Source organism: Sphaeramia orbicularis, chromosome 21, assembly GCF_902148855.1.
Source record: "Sphaeramia orbicularis chromosome 21, fSphaOr1.1, whole genome shotgun sequence".
NCBI classification, from domain to species: domain Eukaryota; kingdom Metazoa; phylum Chordata; class Actinopteri; order Kurtiformes; family Apogonidae; genus Sphaeramia; species Sphaeramia orbicularis.
Window position 1 is genome coordinate 22492422 of NC_043977.1, and position 22635 is coordinate 22515056.

At 38.8% G+C, this 22635-nt stretch overlaps 1 protein-coding gene across 2 annotated transcripts in view; it reads left to right on the top strand.

Annotated features, from left to right (window-relative positions):
• Positions 1 to 22635, top strand: part of myo3b (myosin IIIB) — a 69747-nt gene that overhangs the window by 20624 nt on the left and 26488 nt on the right. For both annotated transcript variants that reach the window (XM_030124510.1, XM_030124511.1), the window contains 17 exons: positions 1747 to 1902; positions 4779 to 4863; positions 4957 to 5073; positions 5204 to 5308; positions 6009 to 6092; positions 6217 to 6419; positions 6499 to 6597; positions 6694 to 6808; positions 8171 to 8297; positions 8456 to 8666; positions 9450 to 9597; positions 10795 to 10948; positions 11117 to 11205; positions 11810 to 11939; positions 19450 to 19529; positions 20269 to 20289; positions 21443 to 21520. In XM_030124510.1, the coding sequence (XP_029980370.1) occupies positions 1747 to 1902; positions 4779 to 4863; positions 4957 to 5073; positions 5204 to 5308; positions 6009 to 6092; positions 6217 to 6419; positions 6499 to 6597; positions 6694 to 6808; positions 8171 to 8297; positions 8456 to 8666; positions 9450 to 9597; positions 10795 to 10948; positions 11117 to 11205; positions 11810 to 11939; positions 19450 to 19529; positions 20269 to 20289; positions 21443 to 21520 (2002 nt within the window). The remainder of the gene's footprint in view (positions 1 to 1746; positions 1903 to 4778; positions 4864 to 4956; positions 5074 to 5203; positions 5309 to 6008; positions 6093 to 6216; positions 6420 to 6498; positions 6598 to 6693; positions 6809 to 8170; positions 8298 to 8455; positions 8667 to 9449; positions 9598 to 10794; positions 10949 to 11116; positions 11206 to 11809; positions 11940 to 19449; positions 19530 to 20268; positions 20290 to 21442; positions 21521 to 22635) is intronic.

Below are 22635 nucleotides of genomic sequence, written 5' to 3' on the forward strand. Positions count from 1 at the left end.
TCGGGTGTGATAACATAAGTGGTGGTGAGATGAACCTTACATTAACACAGTGTCAGCAGGGGGGAATGTGCATGTAAACATGGAGGGAGTTGAAATTGATATTTTATGGCTCGATTCTATCAACCCTCTTGTCCTTCTGTTCATTGACTTTAATTTGTATAAATCTGCCACAGAGGAACAAACTAATTCACCTGAGTTATCAGTTCAACTAAAGGCCTGGATAACATATCATTTCCTCCATCGTGCAAAGCTAATAATGTCAGGGGTGGCCTGTAATGGTCGCTCAGAATATACAACCGTAATATCTACCATGCAGAGGTGTGTGAGCCTGAATTGTAATGAGAAAATAAAATTCAATTTGCTTGGAGAACTATTTGTATAGGCATGGGTTCTGGCTAGCATTTATGTTGGCATCAGTGGAGGTTTGCATTGAATTGAAAAACCTGAGGAGCCGTAATGGAAAAAACAAACAGATCCTCTGCCTTTTGGGCCTGTTGTCTTTTTGTGTCATTTGTTTCCTGATTGGTCAGACCAGAGTCAAGAGGCATATTGTTGCCTATAATCAGCCAATACAGACTCCTGTGGTGTTATTTTTGTAGGTTTTACACTTTGCGGTATCAGTGCAGTATTTTTTGTTGGATTCTTGTGGATTGCAGCTCTGTAATCTGAGTTAATGGATCGTATGATATCATATCAGGATTAATCTGCTCAGACAAAGCCTAATCAGAGTTCAGTGTGGGGAGGCTGGACAGTGTTATCAAGCCTTGCAGGTTGTTTGTGAAGCCTTTTCAGCCCTGTTAGGCCTGTGTGTGTTTGTGTGTAAAGGGAAGTGGGGTGAGGGTTTTTTTCAGGATAATAAATCCATCACCGGTGTCTGCACTTGTGCAGTCAAAGAGCTGACTTCTGTGACAAAGTGGCCTGCCGTTCAGCAGCCCAGCAGCACAGCCCTGCTAATAGCAGCTACCTCTGCTTAATGTCCTGGTGCTAATGAATTCATGGAATTAACTTTCAGAGCTGAACAAACTGATAAAAGAAACAGAATTTCAGTGTAGATTAGGCAGTAGGAATTAGATTGGTGTTTTTCTCCTATCTTGCCTCTGACTGCATTTGTTGGTATTGCATTTGTTGGTATTGCATTTGTTGGTATTGCATTTGTTGGTAGTGTTTAGGCACATATTCAGACGCTTTAGGTATTTAGTTAAACAAATAGATCAACTGTAAAAATTAGGATTATTGATAGATATTTTTTTTTTACACAATCCTGAGTTGGATGAGGATTGAAATCCTTTTGAGTGGGTGGTTTTTGTGTCATCGTTTATCTTAACTGTCTGGGTTTTTGCACCTTTATACATTCAATATTTTGTATCAGTAGAAAAGTGAAATAAAGCCACAGGCTGGTATCACACAGTGACATAACCTGTTGGCAAACACTGCACATCACAGATAGGATGTACTGGGGTGACACAGCAGAGCTTGTTTGGACTCGGGGTCATGGTGATAGTGACCATGTGGTACTGTGACAGACAAAGACAGATTAGTGACCAGGACTTAAAACAGTTATAAGCAGCTCCACCACAGCTGCGAATGTCCCAGAGGTTATCCAGACAGATCCTTTTACAATGTTCAGGTATTACATAGATTTCAAGACTGATTATCTATGATATTATACTATATGGTTTCCAGCATTGTCTTTACTTGATGTTACTGTGGAGAAGATGTAACTTTGTAAGTTTTTATGTTTGTAAGGTGTCTGATAAAAGATTTTGAGGCACGGCCATCTGTAATCCACCTCCTGGAGCATCCCTTCATCAAACAGGCCCATGGCAAAGACATGGCCCTCCGTCAGCAGCTGGCTGTTCTCATCCGGGAGCAGCAAGAGCTGGGCTGCAAAACCAAAACAAAGTAAGTCCTTTAATTTGTCATTCCAAAATCAGTGTTGGAGAAAAAAAAATAATACGCTGTGCTGACAAAGCCAGCTTCTTCTTTCTTCTTTGTGTCTCATCACTGGTGATGACTGTGACAGTAGATGGGTTGAGTGGTGGTATTTCTTCTGTCCAGTAGGGGGCAGGGTCTCATCTTTTTATGCTCAGGCATAGACGTGATGAGCCTTAGTAATGGACATTACAGTATGTTATTAAACAGAAGTTATGGGAGTGTGACTAATTTAGAAGGAGTGCTGACTAACCTAAGATTAATAAATGCCATTTAGGCCAGTGGATGTAACCACAGAGTCTGTTTTACAAAACTTCCCCACCCATTAGATTCAACCAGTAATGAAATAAAAACTGGTGACTTTTTCGCTTGATGGTTTGTCTCATTTTTAGTAAGCCAATGGATGAGATGAATACTTACATAGACATAGTTGTTTAAATATGAAGGGGAAACAGATTTCACTGATTGACATCATAATGTAACATAATTATTATTTTAGCCAGACAGTCTCACAGCTGTGAGTGACCAAGCACAAAGTCTGCTGTTATTTACTGGAGAAATACCGACTTTGTCCATGCTTAATCTTCATTATAAAGGAGTTCGCTGAACCTGCCCTTGACTGAGAGTCTTGATGTTGTGCCAGCTCTGTTTACTCCCGAGAGTGTGCAGAGTCTTTGCCTGAGCCTGATCCTGAATTCCTGTCCACGGTGAAAGTGGATAATGGGATTAGGAGCTTGTAGGGCGAGAACTGGGCTCGCCTGGTTTAGTCTCTCATGCCACAGATCAGCACACAATAACTCCAGATAAGAATAAAGACATAGAGAACTTAAAAGTAGCTGCCGTAGGTGGAATAGTGTGATTTACTTCAAAGCAGCAGAGAGGTAGAGGCGAGAGGTCTCAAGTCTGTCTCTAAAGGGACACGATGATGAGCATTCACTTTATAGTGATCACATATTGAGCGTGTGACGTTTCGGGGCTGTTGCATTTACACTATATTCAGAATACAGAATGAACACAAAGGCAGAGCAGGAAATAAGTTCTGACCTAAGACTGTAATGTTTTACGGATTCATTTTCATTTTTGGCTTATTAATCACAATGGAATGTAATTACATTTTGTTAATTTGACATTTTGTTACCCTTTTTGCCTAAAAGATAATGTGATCACTTGTGTGAATTTGTTTGTCAGTTGGTGCTGGATCCTAGACTTTAGATCTTTTTCTAACACACTGTAGTGTGCGTAATTGAATAACAGGACTGCAGGGCCTTGGCGGAGGTATCAAAGCTAATTTTGACATTGAAAATTTAAATTCATACAGTTATGACATTTTACAGCCTTATCTTTTTGATCCTGGAGCCTCTACATTTTTGTATTCATGCTAGTTAACTTAAGGATTTTCATGTATTTATATGTTACACGTTTACATATACATCATTCATAAACCCAGAAAAAAAATATTTTTCTAGTTTCTCTTTAAAGAAAAAGGCTTGCATCTTTCTGCACATTTCTTACTGTGAACTAATCAATGAAAAGTCCAACACTAACAGTGTGTTAGTCTCTCTCTGGGTCTACTTTCTAGACTCGCTTCACTGTCTGTTGCACTCAACCTCAGGAAGTAAATCTTTTAAAAACTGGTGTGGAAGTATGGATTTTGAGTAATTGCATATGTTACTCAAATAGGAGTAAACAGTTCTTTTACTAGGGACTGTTTTCAGGCATAGATTTAAACAGATTTGGACCAACAATGAGCAGCAGAGCTGTTTTAATGGAATGTACTCAAACTTAACTACCACGTCTGTTAAACCTGCAAGAGCCAAAATAAGTGGAAAAAACAGCAGAATTTGAAAACACACCTTCCCTCTGAAGCTCTCTCTTTTCAGTCCAAATCAAAAGACTAAATATACATATAAATGACCTGACACTGATTCATGCTGCTGTAGACAAGAGAAGGCACTTTACAAGCTTTCATGTCAAACCACGGAGTAGAACAGTGACGTCCCATAAGTGATCACCAAATGGTAATTTCAGCTGTTAATCATATATTTAACCCATCACATGCTTGAAAACACCCATGATCAGCCAGTGTCTGTATCACTGAGTTGATTGTCTACAGCCTATTCTACATATTGTTATCAGACCACTTGATGACAATATGCTGACAGGTAATTTTGACATTTTTGGTCAAAAAACTATAAAGCACTGCAGCTTTAATGGGAATGTAGAGCATTTAACTTGTCTTTGTAAGTTCTCATTTGCCCAGGTCATCATTCTAGGTTCAACTGGACTGATTCTGCTCTTTTGAAAGTGTTTCATCTCTCATCCAAGCGACTTCTTCAATTCTAATATTTTAGAACATTTAGCTTGTTTTTCTAGTGTAGTGGTGAGATGATACATCACTTACAAAATCAATTCTTATTTGAAGTGTTTAAGTAATTGTTGAGTTTTAGCTATATGTTTGTATTTATTGACTATTGAAAACTGGTGGTCTTAATCCTTTATATCTACTAAATAAGCACATAATGAAATAGGTTCACACACACACACAGTGCTCTTTCTATTCACACACTGTGGTGTCCCCTGAGGTTTTCCACAGTGCCGTGGAGCCAGCTGTCTTGGTGGTGACCTCTGCCCACTGGGGCTCATTGGAGAGTGATAGGTCAAAACACGTATGAAGTGCAATCACAGCCTCTAATACTGGGAGATGGGTCCCCTGGGACGGCCTGTAGGGCTTCACACAAACCTTGGAAGTGGCTGGGTTTTATATCCATCTAGTTAAACTAGTGTTTCTCATTTGGTGGTCACTTTACAGCTTTCTGAGGTATTATCATGTCCTTGGCTTCATACAGGCATGAGAGGATCAATACTCGTAAAACCCTCATAATAGAGAGGTGTCCTGATGATGATCTGGTAAACCTGGAGTTTTTAGATGAGGTAAGATTTAATGTGTTTATCTTATTGTGCATTGATCGGTCCTGCATACATGCAGTGCTCCTGATGCTGTATGGCTTCTGTCCTTTTCTACAGGAGACAATAATTAGTCATCTCCAGAAGAGATATGATGAGCTGCAGGTTTATACTTATGTTGGGGACATCCTGATTGCTCTCAATCCTTTTCAGAACCTCAGTATCTATTCTCCCCAGGTTGGTTAAGGACAAGGCACATAAATAAGCATTGTTCCACTAACATAATAGTAAATAAATCCAGATTTTTTTCACTCATGTCGTATGTATATAAAATCATGTCTTATGTACAATATTTGTACCTTCTTAGTTCTCCAAGCTGTACCATGGTTTGAAGCGAACAGACAACCCTCCACACATCTTTGCCACTGCAGATGCAGCCTACCAAGGCATGGTGACCTTCAGCAAAGACCAGGTATTCCACAGAGGCATTAGGCTCATCCAAGATAAACTATGCTTCACCTATAACGAGAAGCAGAAAAGGCACTGGTCGGAAAGAGTTAACAGTCAGCTGTCAATACCACATCCCTAGGCAAGCTTCAACTGAAGATAATGTATTTGTTAGCTAAAGGAGATTACTAGAAGTGAATGTGCTCATATAAAGTCACCATCACTCAAACTATTCATTGTCTTCTGAAGGTAATAAAAACAATCCACAGTCCAAAACTACAACCACAGTTAGACATAAAGTTCCCATTGTGTCAAACCTTCAGGTTGTGAATGAATAAATAAATAATCATACAAATAAAGACCCTCCACAGCATATGATATATCTTGTCAAAACTCTCTGTAAATAGGCTAGTTGATAAGGGGGATACAGGTTGATAAGGTTTGGGACAGCCAACCATTTCCCATCATGTACTGAGCTCTTGCACTTGCTGGAGAGTAATCTCCCAAGGTTACCATTCCCATCATTCTCATGATGTCAGGACAAGTCAAGATCAAGTCAGATGGAAGTCTAACCAGCTTACACTTTGTGATGATCACTGGTATTGAATCTGCACAGGTCTAGCATATCTGAAATGGACAGTATCCACCAAAAGGAGTTATTTGTGAGGCATGAATTAAAATATTTCTTGCTCATTTCCTATGTATTTGTTTTGATTTTTATGCAGTGTATTATCATCAGTGGGGAGAGTGGTGCTGGGAAAACTGAAAGTGCTCATTTGATTGTTCAACACCTTACTTTCTTGGGAAAGGTATAAAGGCAGTATGATTTATCTGTTTTTGTAAACCATTCCATCTGTGTTTTTTACTCTTTTACAATGTGATGCATTAACTATGTTGAAGAAGATTATCAGATGAACATTTTGTTCCTCCTAGGCAAACAATCGGTCTCTGCGTGAGAAGATTTTGCAGGTGAATCCCCTTGTAGAAGCCTTTGGAAACGCCTGCACAGCTATTAATGACAACTCCAGTCGCTTTGGCAAATACCTGGAAATGAAGTTCACTCCCACTGGTGCAGTCATTGGGGCCAAGATATCTGAGTACCTGTTGGAGAAATCGAGGGTCATCAAACAGGCTACGTATGGGCTGCTAGCACTGAGTCTTCTCACTGGAACTGACTCTGTCATATTTTAAAGTAATGTGTTTGTGTTCTCTCAGGGGTGAGAAAAACTTCCACATATTTTATTACATTTATGCTGGACTTTACCACCAAGATAAACTGAAGACTTACAGTCTACCAGACAGGACTCCCCCTCGGTTAGCACTGTGCTTTAACTTCAACATAATTCTACTGTCTTTCGCTCCTTGTTCTGTAAAGCTACATTGACAAACATTGTGTTTTTCATTCGTCAGGTATATTGACAGTCAGCACTGCAAAGTGATGCAAGATATTGTCTCCAGTAAACTGTACAAGGAGCAGTTCGATGCAATTCAGGAGTGTTTCCGAAACATCGGCTTTACTGAAGAGGTAATTAATTTCTTCAGTAAATATGTTAAATGAGTTCACGAGAGGTAATACAACGTTAATGCTCTGAATAAACTAGGATTGTTTACATTGATTACACTGTCTTTTAATATTTATGTTATTTATTTGTTTTTTTTTCTGCTGGGTAAATACTTCTTTCAGTTCACATTCAGGAGGAGATTTACAAACATCTTCATCTAGTTATGTGTGCATTTTGTACTTCATTAATTCCAGAAATTTAAAAATAAAATATTCCAAATTAGATTAACTCATAATACAATACCATCACAATACACTGATAATGATGGTATCAAGATGCACCAATCCTGTGGCACTTGATATACTGTAAGACAGCCATCTATAATTGATCATGTCTGTGAATATGAACACATAAAAAAAAGCAAAAAAAACAGAATTATGTCTTTATTCACAGCATTGTGGTGTCAGTTTCACAGAATTTGACAAAGAGACAAAAAATGCCTTGAGTCTCTGCTCAGTGTCTCTTTAGTTTACATAAAATGACTACAATGTGTCCATATCTTCTACCACCTCAAGATATAGTGGTTCTGGTGTGTCAAATTGACAGAGAATCTGTTTGGAGGATCTGCCTGTTTTTTACCCCTTGGCCGAGGGGTATTGTAATTGTTTTAGCGTCTGTCTGTCCATTCAATGACATAATCACATTATCTGAAGAATGCATTGAGATATCTGCACCAAATTTATACTGTGGATGCATCTTGGCATGGGGCAGAAGCCTACTGAAAATACGTCACCTTGACCTACTTTTTCAAGGTCATATGGCCTTGTGCAGTTATATCTGAGTACTTTCAAATATGAACATGTATGTAATAAGTTTTACACAAAGACAATCTAATCTAAATTATAGGGCAGTAACTTTCGACACAATCTTACACTATATATGGCCGAGGGGTATTAAAGTTCGCAGCACGTTATGTTAATAAAAATGCCAACATTTGGAACTCAATGTGAGATGTTATATTGCCTTATATGATGCAGTATATTCTTGGACCTGATTCTGAAAAATACATAGCATATGGCCAAAGATCAATCAATCATCATTTTCTATTTATATTTGTTCACATATAAGTGAACCCTGTGTTCTTTACAGTATAGCCTAGAAAGCATTCAACAAATGAACAATAAAATGCCCCTCTAGCCACTAAAGCAACACACTAACAAGCAAAGGCTTCAGAGTAAAGAAATGTTTCAGAGAAGATGAACTTGAAAACAAGATGCAGTTGCAGCAGATCTCAGGTCTTTTTGTTTTAATTGTGTGTACATTATCTGAGGGATCAGATTGGACTATTCATAATGGATGTTTTAATTGTTAATTCTTCCTTTTAGGAGGTTACCTCAGTTTACAGAATTCTGTCAGCCATTTTGAACACAGGCAACATTGAATTTGCTTCCATTACATCCCAACATCAGACAGATAAGAGTGAAGTGCCCAACTCTGAGGCCTTAGAGAACGGTGAGATACACTTGGAGGAGCAATATTCTTGTTTTATCAAAGAAATAAATTAAATTGTTTAGATAGTACATTGCTTTAAAAAGAGGCTACACTATTTTATTCTTATATCCTCCTGATGTAACAGTTAAAAGACTGTACCTCCTCATCTTTCCTCTCAGCTGCCTCTCTCCTCAGCATCGGCCCTGAGGAGCTCCAGGAGGCGTTGACCTCTCAGTGTGTGGTCACCAGGGGCGAGACTATCATCCGCACCAACACTGTGGACAAAGCTGTTGATGTGCGGGACGCCATGTCCAAGGCCTTGTACGGTCGCCTATTCAGCTGGATAGTGAACCGCATCAACTCTCTGCTGCAACCTGACATGAATATTTGGTGAGTGTGATGAACATCTATGTGGACGTCGTCTGTTACTTTTTCTTCTTCAATTGTCTTGGGCAATCATGCAGAGTTTCTGCCAGGCTCTCATGACCTTTCTAGAAGTCTGCAGAGGTAGATGCAAACATGCAGAGGAGAATATCAATGGGGAAGCACAAGACAAGCAAACGGAGAGCAAAAAAAGTTTTAATAAATTTTTGATACTGAGTTGCGTGCAGAGAAAATAATGTTCAGATGATTAAAAAGACTTCAGAGAGACTGCAAAGAGGCTGTTCATTGATCCAGAAGAATTCCTTCATAAATATGAGCATCGACTGTCAAGAAGTGATCTCTCAGAGATGTACAAAAGCCAGAGTTCCTGTCTGCATTCCAGTCATCTTTGCAGTTTCCTTATTGCCATTAATAACCTGGTAGCACAGGCTAAAGGTGACCTCTGCATACAGTGAGTAATGAGTGATCATGAAAAGGACCTGGTGTTGAATATGAATCGCGGTCGTCCTCATGCTTTATTGTAGAAATGCGTATTGTTTGTCCAAATATTGAATATGACTTGAGGTTAAATCAATAGAGACTGAAATAAAACCATTTAAAAAGCTCAGACTTTTTGAAAGCTGGTGTTTATTTTTTCTCATCAAACTAAGCTCTCCAGACCAGTCTTTCTATTTGGGTTGAACTCAGATTATCATTAAACTTTTATCAATTAATATGGCTGCTTGGGATTTGCTTGTTCTGTTACATAGAAGAATAAGTTTGTTTGTCCCCTTTTTTTCCCCTTTGAAGTGCTGCAGAGAGTGGCATGAATGTGGGAATCCTGGACATCTTTGGATTTGAAAACTTCAAGAAGAACTCTTTTGAACAATTATGCATCAACATTGCAAATGAGCAGATCCAGTTTTACTTCAATCAGCACATATTTGCCCTTGAACAGGTGAGATTCTTTTGCAGAGGAGGATGGTAAACAGTAGAATTTTATCTGTGTTGTCTGGCTGTTTAGATCTGTCGTGAAAGATGCCATAGTGATGTGTCTGGAATGAAGTTTTATGCAAAATGGCCAGTACATTCTACTGCAGCAAAATATGAACAAAAAACCAAATTCTCTGTCTACACTGTTATGGAAATCAGTCATTTTAATATTACTAAGGAGTTTACACATCCATCAAGGCAGAAATGCTTTTAACATGAACACTTCGCTCGTCGTCGGGCTGTGATGTGTAAAGCTTTGTTTATACTGTTGTGCACCACAAAATTACTCCCTTAATTGATTTAATGAAGTTGTTTACCCTGAAGTGCAAGAAGTCTTTATTTTGCTTGATGGAAATGAATAGACATTAATCAAGAACCATTTTCCCCTAATGTCTTTTTGCATGTGTATACTTCACAGCAGTCCTGCTAAAAGGAATGCAGAGGCTGTTTTATTTATATAGTATGCTTTATTGCAAGCAACCTCTTTGTATTACAATAAAATTAACAAGTAGAAAGGCATGTAAGAACTGAAACATAAAAAAGATCATTTTTTTAGGTTTCCACATTCTCCAGGAATAGAACTGTTGTTAAAATGTACATTTATTGTTTGTTTTTTTTCTTTTACATAAAATAAAGAGCGATGATTTAAAATGATGCATTCAGCTTATGGAAAAACTCATGTTCTGCCAGTTGCCCCTGATGCTCAGTGGAAAAGGGTTTTTTTATTATGTGTGGATGTCTTCAGCCTAGCTGTACACAGAAACTGATTATTCTGAGTTAATGACTTAAACATGAGGATGGTTTAGATCCATTGGTTCCACTTTATTAGTAAAATATATATTTAAAACAACTTTTGATCTGAAATTAAATAGATGCAATAATATGATATGACTCTGGGTTATTTGCAAATTGAAATAAATTATGAATAAGTAAGTGGCTCTATTTGTTAGTTCAGAACTGCTCTGTTTTATGCATTCAGTAAAAGACTCTATTATGCTGTAAACTTCAGCCGTACACACACAGAGCTGGCAGCAGCTGTTTGGTTTTGTTGATTAGAAACTCTTTCTCCGCACACACAAATCATATTTAGCCTAGATTGTTTAATTGGGTCATTTAGAGAAATCATTAACTGGATTGTTCTACATTCACTGGTTCTAATTAGATGGAATACCAGAGCGAGGGAGTTGATGCGAGCCTGGTAGAGTACGAGGACAACAGGCCCATCCTGGACATGTTCCTCCAGAAGCCCATGGGTCTGCTGTCGCTGCTGGATGAGGAGAGCCGCTTCCCTCAGGCCACAGACCACACCTTAGTGGGTAAGACTAAAACTACCTGCAGCCACCAATTAATTAAAAATGAACGGAAAAGGCCAGAGGTCACAATCCTGATTCTTGGTGGATCTTTTACCAAGCAGTGAACGACTTCACTTAGTGCTCATAGCATCTTCTTGTATGTTTTATGTTTTGATTTTCATTTCTTTACAGATAAATTTGAGGACAATTTACGCTGCAAATACTTCTGGATACCTAAACGTATGGAGCTTTGTTTTGGAATTCAGCACTATGCAGGAAAGGTATCAAATGATGAACATGGGGATCTGGATTACATCCGGATTCGGTATTTATTGATTCAGGAAAAAAAACATACCCTTTCATTACCGAACTGCCAATTACTAGGTCTTGAATCACTGTGCACTCTCTCTCCTATTCTTGGCAAATAAGACAAAAGAAATCAATGTAAATGGATATTTTATCTAAAGGGTACATCCTTTATATCCTTGCACAACAAGAAGGAAGTTGACAGTAAAACTGCTATTGATAGTGTTCCTGAATATAAGTCATATATGTCAGAAGAACAGGTCTGTTTGTCTGATTTGTAAGACGTGTAGGAAGTTAATCAAACTAGTAGATGTTAGTGTTGAGAATTATTTTTTATTAAGCATACACATAGTTATGTCTTCTTGCTACTAAATTCTGCAGTTTGATGAAGAGCAATTCAATGAAATCAACATAAATTTGACTAATTAATATGAGATTATGAATTTATTCACAGCATTTCCAACTAATATCAAATATTATTATCAATTCCAGCCATCTCATCCTTTCCTTATCAAGAGTTTGGATTGGCTGTTTATGTTAGGATGTATGGTTGTATATTTTTATTTTGTTTTTAAACAGGTAATGTACAATGTAAATGGATTTCTGGAGAAAAACAGAGATACTCTTCCTGCCGACATTGTTGTGGTGTTGAGAACATCTGAGAACAAACTTCTGCAGCAATTGTTTTCCAGCCCTTTAACTAAAACAGGTACGTTTTATGCTTCAATAAAAATACAGTAATTTAGAACATTCAAGCTGGTATCTCTAACAGGAACGTTACACCACTGCTAATCACAATGGAAATGGAAATGGAAACTTTTCTTTGAGACAAACTATTGTTAGCAATACAGTGTTGTGACTGTATTACTCTGAATGGTGTCTTCCATAAATGTTCAGGTAAGTGGGTTTCTTAAAGACGCAGCTCCCAGGCATCTCCTGGCCCCCCTTCGTTTCAAGCCTCTATGTGCAGTGCTTGGATAAATCTGCAGTCTCCATTATCTCTTGAGAGGCTCAGCTCTCTGCACGGCGCTCTGTTTTTATTTTCACTAAGCTGTCCCTCTTGGTTTCCCACTGCTGAATGCTATCTACAGATTGTGGGTGCAGTGGGATATTTTTATGATAAGGTTTCTAAATACCCAGGGGATGAAGAAACAGTATTTAGAGAACACAAAAGCAACTCTTCCCACCTCTTTTCTGTTGGTTCAATGAAGGTAGTAATGTGCTCGTCATTAGCCGTGGCTGAGGCCTCCTGGTCACTCGACTTAGCTGAAATGCTAATAGAGGTGTTAAATTATCAGATTCCCACTTCCTACTTTATTTCAGCTAAGCCACATTATGTGATTCTCTTCCTTTTTTGGGGGGAACCTGTAAATGCCTGCTTTCACTCCCAGTGGCATTACAGTAACTTGAATTCACAAAAGACACCTCTGCCGAGTCTCCAGTGGAAATCTGTGAGATGTGTCTGTAAACTTCAATTGCAGGTTGTGCACAAGGGAGTCTTGAGCCACTTCCTTTCTGCTATAATAGCTTCAGAGGAGCACACTCTATAAAAACAAATATACTTCGTTTCAGTGCACAGCGGCATTGAAAAGCCTCTTTATTTTCTTTTTGTTTCACTGCACCTTTGCCCAGTATGTGAACTAAAGCAGGGCTTTTGGAGGAGCTTGCTTCTTCCCTTTTTAATAACCAGATACATAGGATACAACATTATACAAGTACATGATCTAGATTTTTTCATTAAACCAATGACAAAGAATTCAAAATGATAAGAATTTAAAAAACAGCTGAAAAGTTGCCGTTGCTGTGGGTCTTTCAGCACCATAGAGGCATGGAGAACATGAAAATTAAATGAATATTCTGGTCACTCTTGCTGTTTTGTTTTACAGCAGTTGGCATTAACAGCGTTTTCTTTTTTGAGTAAATGTTGAGCTGAAGTGAATTGTGTTCTTGATTTTCCCTCACTACATTACTGCTAGTATCATTAAGTAAATTAGTGACAAATGCATCAATAATGGGCTAATTTTACATGTGATTGATAATTATGCCACAGAAACCTAGAAATGTATGACAAAAATTGCCTATTTCCAATACTGTAGAGAATGACTAAATTTCATAAAACATGTTTCCAGGGGAGCTCGTGTTACTAATGGGAGACCAAAACATGCAAATGTGATGATTTATCACAAAAAATAAACTTTTTATCCTTAAAAGTTATACCATCAGGGGTTTAGTTAGCTGTACAAATCAGAAGATCATTTAGAAAGCACAATATCTGCAGCATGGTTTGGAGTTGGAGGTCCAATTTCCTTATTTCACATGGTGAAACTGCAGATCATCTCACAAGATAAAACCTATGGAACACTCTGCTCCAGCTTATCATTCTGGAAAAGATGGAGAGCCATTTAAAGAGAGATACAGAATAGCATAAGAAAATTATAAATCTATTCTTCAGGGTAAATTTGTGGGGGGATTTAATTTGCATTTTCTTGCACATTATAGATTCAGTGTTATCTGTGAAATTACCATTATCTGGTGGATCTGATGGAAATCTGTTTTACCAGGGTGGCTTCACACTCCGGTTTGCCTCCTTTCAATGTCACCACTAGGGGACACCCTCGTAGATATACAGTGTGACAGAGATGAGAGTAAAATAATGGATCAGTAGTGTCAAAACTACTCAGTATTTTTCACAAACACTTGCATTATACTGTGATTCCTTTGTATCTTGTTCTGAACACAAATGTGTTTCATATTTGAGGGGTCCGCTCACTCATTTTAAACACTGAATCTGAGAGCAGCGGTGTGACTACTGATGTTATTCATGTTTGGAGAACAGTAGGAAACTAGGAAGGCCTCTGTAAGTAAAAAGCTCCCAGGCGGTGAATAGCAAGGCCACTTGAGCCCTCCAGAATGTGGGTCCTTGAGGGTTGGACATGTGGTGATGTTTTGTCAGAGGAAATGGGATGTATTTGCATGGACAAATTCCTCAGAGCCAGGGCCTTTCCCAGATCAGGGGGATCACAGTGTTTGAATTGGCTGAGCTCAGATCGGCCTACCAGGGCCTGGGCAGCCTGCAGTCACAGTGTGTGTCTGTGTGTGTAGCCTCAGGACTGCCTGGCCCTGCTGAGTGTAACACATCTGCTCACACACAGCACCTCCAGACTGCCAGGCCTTTGTCATAGCACAATATGAACTGACTTTTTTATAGACTAATGTGCTTCTCCAGAGTTCACAGCTAGTTGACTGTAAGGACATGTACTTTTCAGTTGATATTCCACAACCTTTTAGACTGAGTGCTCTGTAGAGCACTGAAAATTAATTTTCATTCAAATAAATGTCCATGTTGTTAAAGGTAATCACTGGAAACATGTATGTAGTAGAGCTATAGGTTTGGATTTATATTTCATAGATATCAGGCATGTGCTTTTTGGTGGAGTCCTCTCCATTTATGTTTGTTTCTGAACTTTACAGAATTTGGACACTAATGAAGAAAAAGTAAGTCAAAAGGGTTGGTTGGCTTTAGTTTTGAAGACATGGTATTGGGTCAAAAACGGAAATTCTATGAATTAATGAGTGAATAGGTTTTACTGTGTCTGAACTACACTGTCTGCACGGAATACATTAACTTGAGATTTCTACAGTGTAAGATGTACAAATCTACCATAAATGTATAAACAGGTACATGTAATTGGTGTATATCTTCTATGTTGTCATTTGTTTTCCTAATTCATCTTATCAGTGAAAGTGTAGCACATTTTACCCCTGACGCTCATAATATTTACAAAAAAAAAAAAAAAAAATAGTAGACCAGTGTTACTAAGCATTCAACTTGTCTTCAAGAAGGGAGCCTTTTTTTTTGCAGATTTTATTGGCCACATTTTTAAGACCAATATGTTAAATAACCTGCAAAGGAAAATTTGACCACTACAGCTGTACATTTGGTTCTGCATGGGTTGGACAATTTCTATGCTTAACATAAGAATGAAAGAACCAGTCAATCAAAAATATATTACTCAAAATGCAGATTTTACCAATCTCTGTTAGAAAAAGCATGTTTTACACCCAGCAGGTTGCACTTATACCTATTTTAGCTGCAAGGAGATGATTTTGCATGGCTCACTTTCCATCTTGGGATCCAAAAATCAACACAGAAATTGTGTGTATATGTGCTGATACTTTTATTGGAAAACTAAATGTAATTTGGAACATACAACTAAAGCCATATAAGAGCAGAAAGCCATGATTTTTTTAAATCTGTCATTTTCCATATTCTAGAAAATGGACTGGTGACTACATATTGCGGGTTGAGTGATTTTTACTGTGTATTTGACTGTAATTTTCACTACAATTATGACCCTTAAACGCCTCCCACTGTCCGCAATGTCAGATTTCACATTACATGATAGGATTTTTAGTTGAAGTGGAGACAGTGTGAATCAGTGAAACAAGTTCATATTTTCAGTGTTAGGTGTTAGGCCGAGGTTGTAGGTTGAAGAAAATCATGTTTGTTGAACAATATATAAATAATATATTTGTTTTACATTGACGCATGAAGCCAGAGTTGCAGTCCCTCCATGCCCTGCATCTCCCTCTGTCTCCCTTCATGTTCAGAGATCCTCCTGTGTAGAAATGACAGGCCTCATCCATGGATGTGACACATTTGGCTCTTTGTTCTCCCTAGCAGAAGCCCTTTTTTTTTATCCCATAGGGCACATACGACAGTCCTTCACCAGACTTCCACAGACTCTCACCGCCAAAAAAAGACACTCAAGCAAGTAAATACTTGAGTTCAATTCCTGCCCTAATCGTGGTATTGGAGAATGTTTTGAGTCAGCAGTGGGATTTTGACGGCTGTGCACATCAATAGTGAGGAGTCGGCTCTCCTAAGTCACATGGTACAACATCCTTTGATAAATGCAACACTGTGTTGTGTCACTAAAAGCCAATTACACCATGCTTTTTATGATTGATCTGCTCTGACAGTAGTGGATGGCATTTAAATCAACAGCCCCCGGAGCCATCTCTAGGCATAAACGGCAGTGGTTATGGAGGGTGGGGAGGGTGGCGGGGGGTTATGGGTGCTTTAATCTCATTTGCTTGGTTGCTGAGTTGAGTTTCTAGATCACATGTTTTCAAAAAGAGAGCGGGAGAGCAGCAGAGATATCCACCAAGCCTCTGCTCACTCAGCTCGGGAAGGCTGCTCTCTCTTACAACTTTGATTGTCCCCTGTGTCGACAGCTCGATCCACAGCTTCTGAAGTACAAGGCGCACACTGGCACTCATAAAAGCATGTAGGGAGGTGTCATATTGAACGTAGGATTGCTTTTTAATCCCAAGCACATTGACTATTCTTGTCAATAGAACCCCAATACAACTGCCAGCTTGAGCTTTTTTTTTCTACAGGATTCTTGCTGGGCTTAATTTTCAAAGTGAACGCACAGATGCCAAGGAAGGCTTTTTCTCTTTCTGCCCCCCCCCCTTTCCCCACACACCACTCTGCCTCTCTGTGTTTGTCCTGGAAGTCCATGCCAAGAGCAACATGCGTGAAGCAGAAACGATCAGTGGGACGCCCTCCACCGCCTGTTTCTCAAAACTGAATGACCTGATGGGAAATATTCTTCTCACCTGCTCTGCTCTTAGCATTATACTTTTATTCCTATTAATGTTTTATATAAATTCTTCTTCTCAGTGTTATTTTCAGCATACTCCCATTTGAGAGCACTGACAGCAAGAGTAAGAAATGATCCTAGCTAAAACCATATGTGGCCTTTCTCTTTTACTGAATCTGCGGTCAAAGAACAAATCTTCTTTTTCCTTGCTTGTCTCTGTGTTTGAATAATTATTATCCACATCATTAGACAAGTCCCACACTGTATCTAAATTAGAAGGTCTTCTTTCAGGCTGGACATCACAGGTGTTCCCTTGGTTTCATGTCTCAGGAGGCAGGAATCTTTGAGGATACTGACTATTAACCCATGCTCTAATCATCTAGTCAGGAGGGGATATGAAACCCGCTAGAAGAATGAATTAATACGACCCGCCAAGGAATACATGAAGCAAGCAGTGAGTGTCCATTTGCAAGGCTTAGGTACAACTGTCACAGTTTCTCTCATCACAGCGCAGCCCCTTCATCTCCCCTTGATGGTGTCATGGAAGTGAGAGGCGTGAAAGCACAGTGACACTCCACGAGCCCGTTCCACTCGCAGCCGCTAATTCATCATGACAAATGTGCTCAGATGATCTGGCCCAGCAGCACTAATGGGGAGAGGAGAGAGCGCACTTCATTTGCACAAGACCCACTCCAATTAATCCATCCAGCTTTACTCTGGGCTAATTGGAGCGGGGCCCTCCCTGCCTGTGTGCTGGTAATATACCCGACACAGTTTAACAGCTCCTGTTCTCAAAGATCATACTTTTGTGTGAGTTTTTTTGTGTAGATTGTGCCAAAGGGGCATTTGAGGTTGTAAAATCTGTCCCCCTGATCCTAAACACAGGGCCCTTGCACAAACATGTGTTCATAATGAGCAATTAACTGCTCATATTTCCATGTTATAGTGTTGTACCCCTTCCCTTTTATTTTTAGCTTTAAATTCTGAACCAGTGGATACATTTCCATCCCATTATCGACAAATATAAATGTGCACATTTCAACATATTCTCCACATGTAAGTATGGCATTTTGATTTTTGTTTGTTTTCCAACTGCAAATTAGCAGAATGAAGCAGTAAATAAATTAGAAGGGTGCTCAGAGGGTGCATACCTTGGCCAAGGCCCCACAGTCCTGTAATTCTATCTTGCAATGTTAGGAAAAGCAATAAAAAGTTCAAGCCTCCACCCATTTTATGGATTTCTTCCTAAACGTCAAGGGGCTCGTCCTTGGCCCATGCTCTACCCCATCACCAATGTTCATGAAAATCGTTGCTGTAGTTTTTTCATATTTCTGTGGAGAGAAAAACCAACAAACAAACCAACAAACAGACACAGGCGATTACATTACCTCCTTGGCCGGTGTAAAAAAAAATAACTGGCAGAAAACTGTCAGATGTTAAAAGTAGCATCATAGCAAGCTTAAAAAGACAGTTTTTTGAGTCCTTTTGAAGTGCTTTCACATCATATGTTTTGGGTTGTTTTGACTGCAATGGAGTGTGTGTGTTTGTTCATATCGTGTGTGTGTGTGTATTTGTGTCCATGGTTGTGTTTGTCCCTTGAGACATCATATTGCCTTGGCTTGTTATAAAACCTTTGGCACAAGCACAATGTTCTTTGTCTAAAGTTAGAAGTGGTCTGGCTCTTAATTAATCCATCATAAAGTAATTTTGATCCGTACAGTGATTGATTAATGCTCCTAATACACACTTCATAGTACAGAGTCCTCTGAGAAAAGCAGGCGCTGATCCAGTGTTTAAGTTTTTTGGCTTGTTGTCAGACCATGTCCTTAACAACTGACGTGAGTCTTGAAATCTTACCGCAGAAGCCGACTTCATATTTGCATTTTAGAAGTTCGTCTGCATGCGGTAGAAAATCTAGAACAATTGTTGGCCTGTCACTTCAGCTTTATCTTAAAAACTTACAAAGGTTTTCCTCCTTGCCATACACGGCTGCTTGGGTAATGCTGCCTCCTGTGTCTGCAGACGTATTTTTCTAAAGGTGTGTGTGGCACATCTGTGCAGCTATTGTTTATTCATGGAGTAAACCCTTTGAAATGTGTTAAGATACTTCCCACTCATTATAAAAATCCTGCCACCCATGGATTAGGACTTTGATGTCACCAATCCTGCTTCAAAGGCTTCTTTCACTGCTATTAATCACAGTTTAGCCTCTGAAGATATAGCCAGAGAAAACATTTGGACATCTTGTGCAGAAACTTTGAAATGTTCAGACTGTCTTGCATATGCTATGTTCATATCCTTTCCGCTGTGTGTGGGGCTGTTGGACTGCTGTGCACGCAGCTGCATTCCTGAGTCCATGGGATTCAGTTCAGATTTAGGTTCCTTATGAACTGTCTTTTTTACTATGCAGTATAAACGCTGTCGTGAACACTACAGTAATGTCGTTTTTGTTTTGTTTTGCTTTTATCTTGCTGCACCATGAAGAATAACAATCCCTGTTTACTGCACCTCAAAGTGTGGTGCTTCACTCTAATATTTGCCCTTAATTTTCTGCAACACTTAAAGGTTACATTTTCTTCTTTATGAGAGTCTTGATTTTATTTTGTACAGGAAATTTGGCCACTTCCCGGGCCAGAGTCACTGCTGCATCCAGATCTCTGCCACCACAGCTCGGCTCAGGGCGGACCAAGGTGAGCCCCATGCTTGCGTTGTACAAATCATCACATGTGAGAGCGTACCACTTTATTTGTTGCTCACAGGCATCACACCATAAGAAACCCAGTAAAACCCTGCTCTGTGAAGCATAGCCCCATTAATTGACTACACTGTTGTATTTGTTCTCTTGCTTGTGGTGATGCATCATCACCATCTGGCATTTGGTGTGTACCACATAAAACAAGTTGTTCAGACTTACTTTCATTGTTTTCTGTTATTAATGGGCATTCAGGTATTTTTAAAGTTAAAGGTTTCCAAAACTGCAAAATCAGATTAAATAGCATTATCATCTTGCACCTATTTTAAGATGTTTGGAATGAATGATTTCAAGGTTCTTCACATAGAGTTTTGTTTTATATATTTTATGGTCTTAAACTTAACTGTTTTTTTGTTTTTTTTTGTAACATCTCATGAGTGACTTTTTGGACAACCACTTCAAACCACTTGAATGGTTTCATCTTAAATGTCTGTTCTGCCTGATTTAAGGGGAAGTATTTAGTCAAATCATAATGTGTGTGACATTTCTTTTAAATCTGCTGATATCCTTGTTGACTATTATACTTGGTCTGTATTAAAACAAGAAATTAAAAGAAATTACATTATGGTTTACAGAGAGAATCCCCTTAAAGGTGACTTTCAGCTTCATTACTTCTTGTCTGTCCACTTCTCTTTCCCTTTATTTCCATGCAATTCGCCGACACGTGCCATACTCAGTCTCCCAAATACCTATTGAAGGTAAGACTTCTATTAAATAACCAAAAAAAGGTATTATTCTAAATCACCAACTATCTTCCAATTTCAAGCTCTCTTTGAAGATACAAACTTGAAATCATCCGAACATCCTTTTAATCTGACAGTAAAACTTTTAACTGCTAAATAAATTTTGATTTATGTGCAGCTTGGCTCTTGAAACATCAATCATCTTCTGGCTTTGGAAATTCAGAATTATTTCTTTAGAACTTTTTTCCACACTGCCACAATCCTACGATGTTAATGTAAACCAATGCTCTGTGATGTAACTTTTTAGATCATTGAAATGCTTCATGCAAAATATTATCACAAGACAACATTTGGGAAAAGAAGCGGCTGTGGCACATCATTTCTACTTTGTTGAACTTCCCCCTTAGCACCTACTCAGTTATTCTTAGACAAGAAAAAACTTGGCGTGATTGATGTAATATGTATGTTGTCATGTTCTCAATCACAGTTCAGGAAAGTTGACAGGAACTTGCACTTACAAAAAGTTACCATTACAGCCAGATTAAAGCAGTGTGATGGTTATTAGAGCAGTGAAAGTGAGTTAGTATTAACCGTTGCACTTCAGTATGATCTGCCTTCAGAGCAGCAAAGTGTCAGAGTGCTTCAGTCTCTCATTCAGATCATGTGACATACCTTTCTTTCTCTTTTCTAGGACAAAGTGAAGTGTTAAGATATGCACTTTGCTACATAGACTTACCATAAAATATCTATCGCATCATTAATTTTGATGAAGCCATGAACTGCAGAGGCCATTAGAAAGCTTATATTGTGTCCTCGTTAATCCGTCGTTGTCGGGACAGTGACGGCTTGTCTCATTATTCAGGAAGCTTTGCAATTTTCCCATGCCCCACAGCAGTGCAGAATTATTCTCCCGATTGTTAGCTTTAACTGTTTATGGGGCTACGTTCTACAGACGGCACAGTTAGTACAGCTGTGTATCCCCAACTGGCCCATTTAGAGGAAGGAGACCTGCTGTAATAATACCTTTATCTCTGCAGAGCCCACAAGGACGTCAGGGTGCAAATAAACGACTTCTAATTTGATTCTGCTGCTTTTCGTAGTGACGTTCCTGGCCTGAGTCTGGCCCGTTAATCCGTGCAGCGTGTTTATTTTGAATGTTTGTGTTCAGGTCGACACCATGGAGATGATGCGTCACCCAGAGGAAACCACCAATATGAGGAGACAGACAGTGGCCTCCTATTTCCGTGTAGGTGGTTTTCCCAGTTCTTGTACTCCTTCCACTCTCTTAATTCAATCTTCAAGAAAGAAATGGAGATATCAACTGGATCCTTGGCGCAAAATATTAAATTTTTTCAATGTTTTTTAGACCAATAAGATAGATCCAATAATAATAGATCTAATACTAACAATGGTACATTTCACCAATCAGACAACGATTTCTTATTTGACAGAAATACTGCTTTCACCTACAGTTAGTTTAATAATGGTTTCATTTACATATACAAGGGTAATTTTTCTTGTTTGAAGTCCTACATTTCTTGTGGGTGTTTCACAATAAAACATTTAAAGTGCTGAGTAAATGGAGGGTTTTAATGTGAAACATACTAAAGTGATGATTGCAACACTTACATTCTTGATCACCAAAATGCTAAATATTAATCATATAAAAACCAAATGACTATTAACAACAATCTGTCCGAAATCAAAGAATATTCCTAAAAAATGTTTTTGATTAGACAGTTTCAGAATTTATAATAGTTCTATCATCAGTATCAGTATTTTCTACTTGCTGTGTGTTTTGTTAATAATGTACCAATCATATTACTATTATTATAATTGCCTTGTCAAAAAAACAAATGTCCATCTGATTTTAACTAAGCAAATAGAGTCTTCCGTAATTACAGCAGTGATTAATATGTTTCAGCTGTAACACAAGCTCTTCAACCCCAGCTGATGCACTGTGTAGCTTCTCATATCTTAAATCAATTTGCTAAGGAGCGTAAAGATTACACTGTTTCAATGGGAAAAAAAGTCATGTGGTCTGATGAGTCCAGATTGACCCTGTTCCACAGTGATGGGTGCATCAGGGTGAGAGGAGAGGTGGATGAAGTGATTACCCATCATGCCTAGCTCCAACAGTACAAGCATGTGGGGGCAGTGCTATCCAGTCCAGACCGGAACCACACTGAGAATCTTTGTGATGTGGTGCAGAAAACTTGATCTGCCTCAATGGTAACAAATGTTGTGTCAACTATTGTGACCTTGTGGAAGCATTAAGTGACATAAATGATGCCATGGCTAATTAAAGCCAAAGATAGTCCAGGAAAATATTACATATGTAAATTTTTATCCCACCCCCCC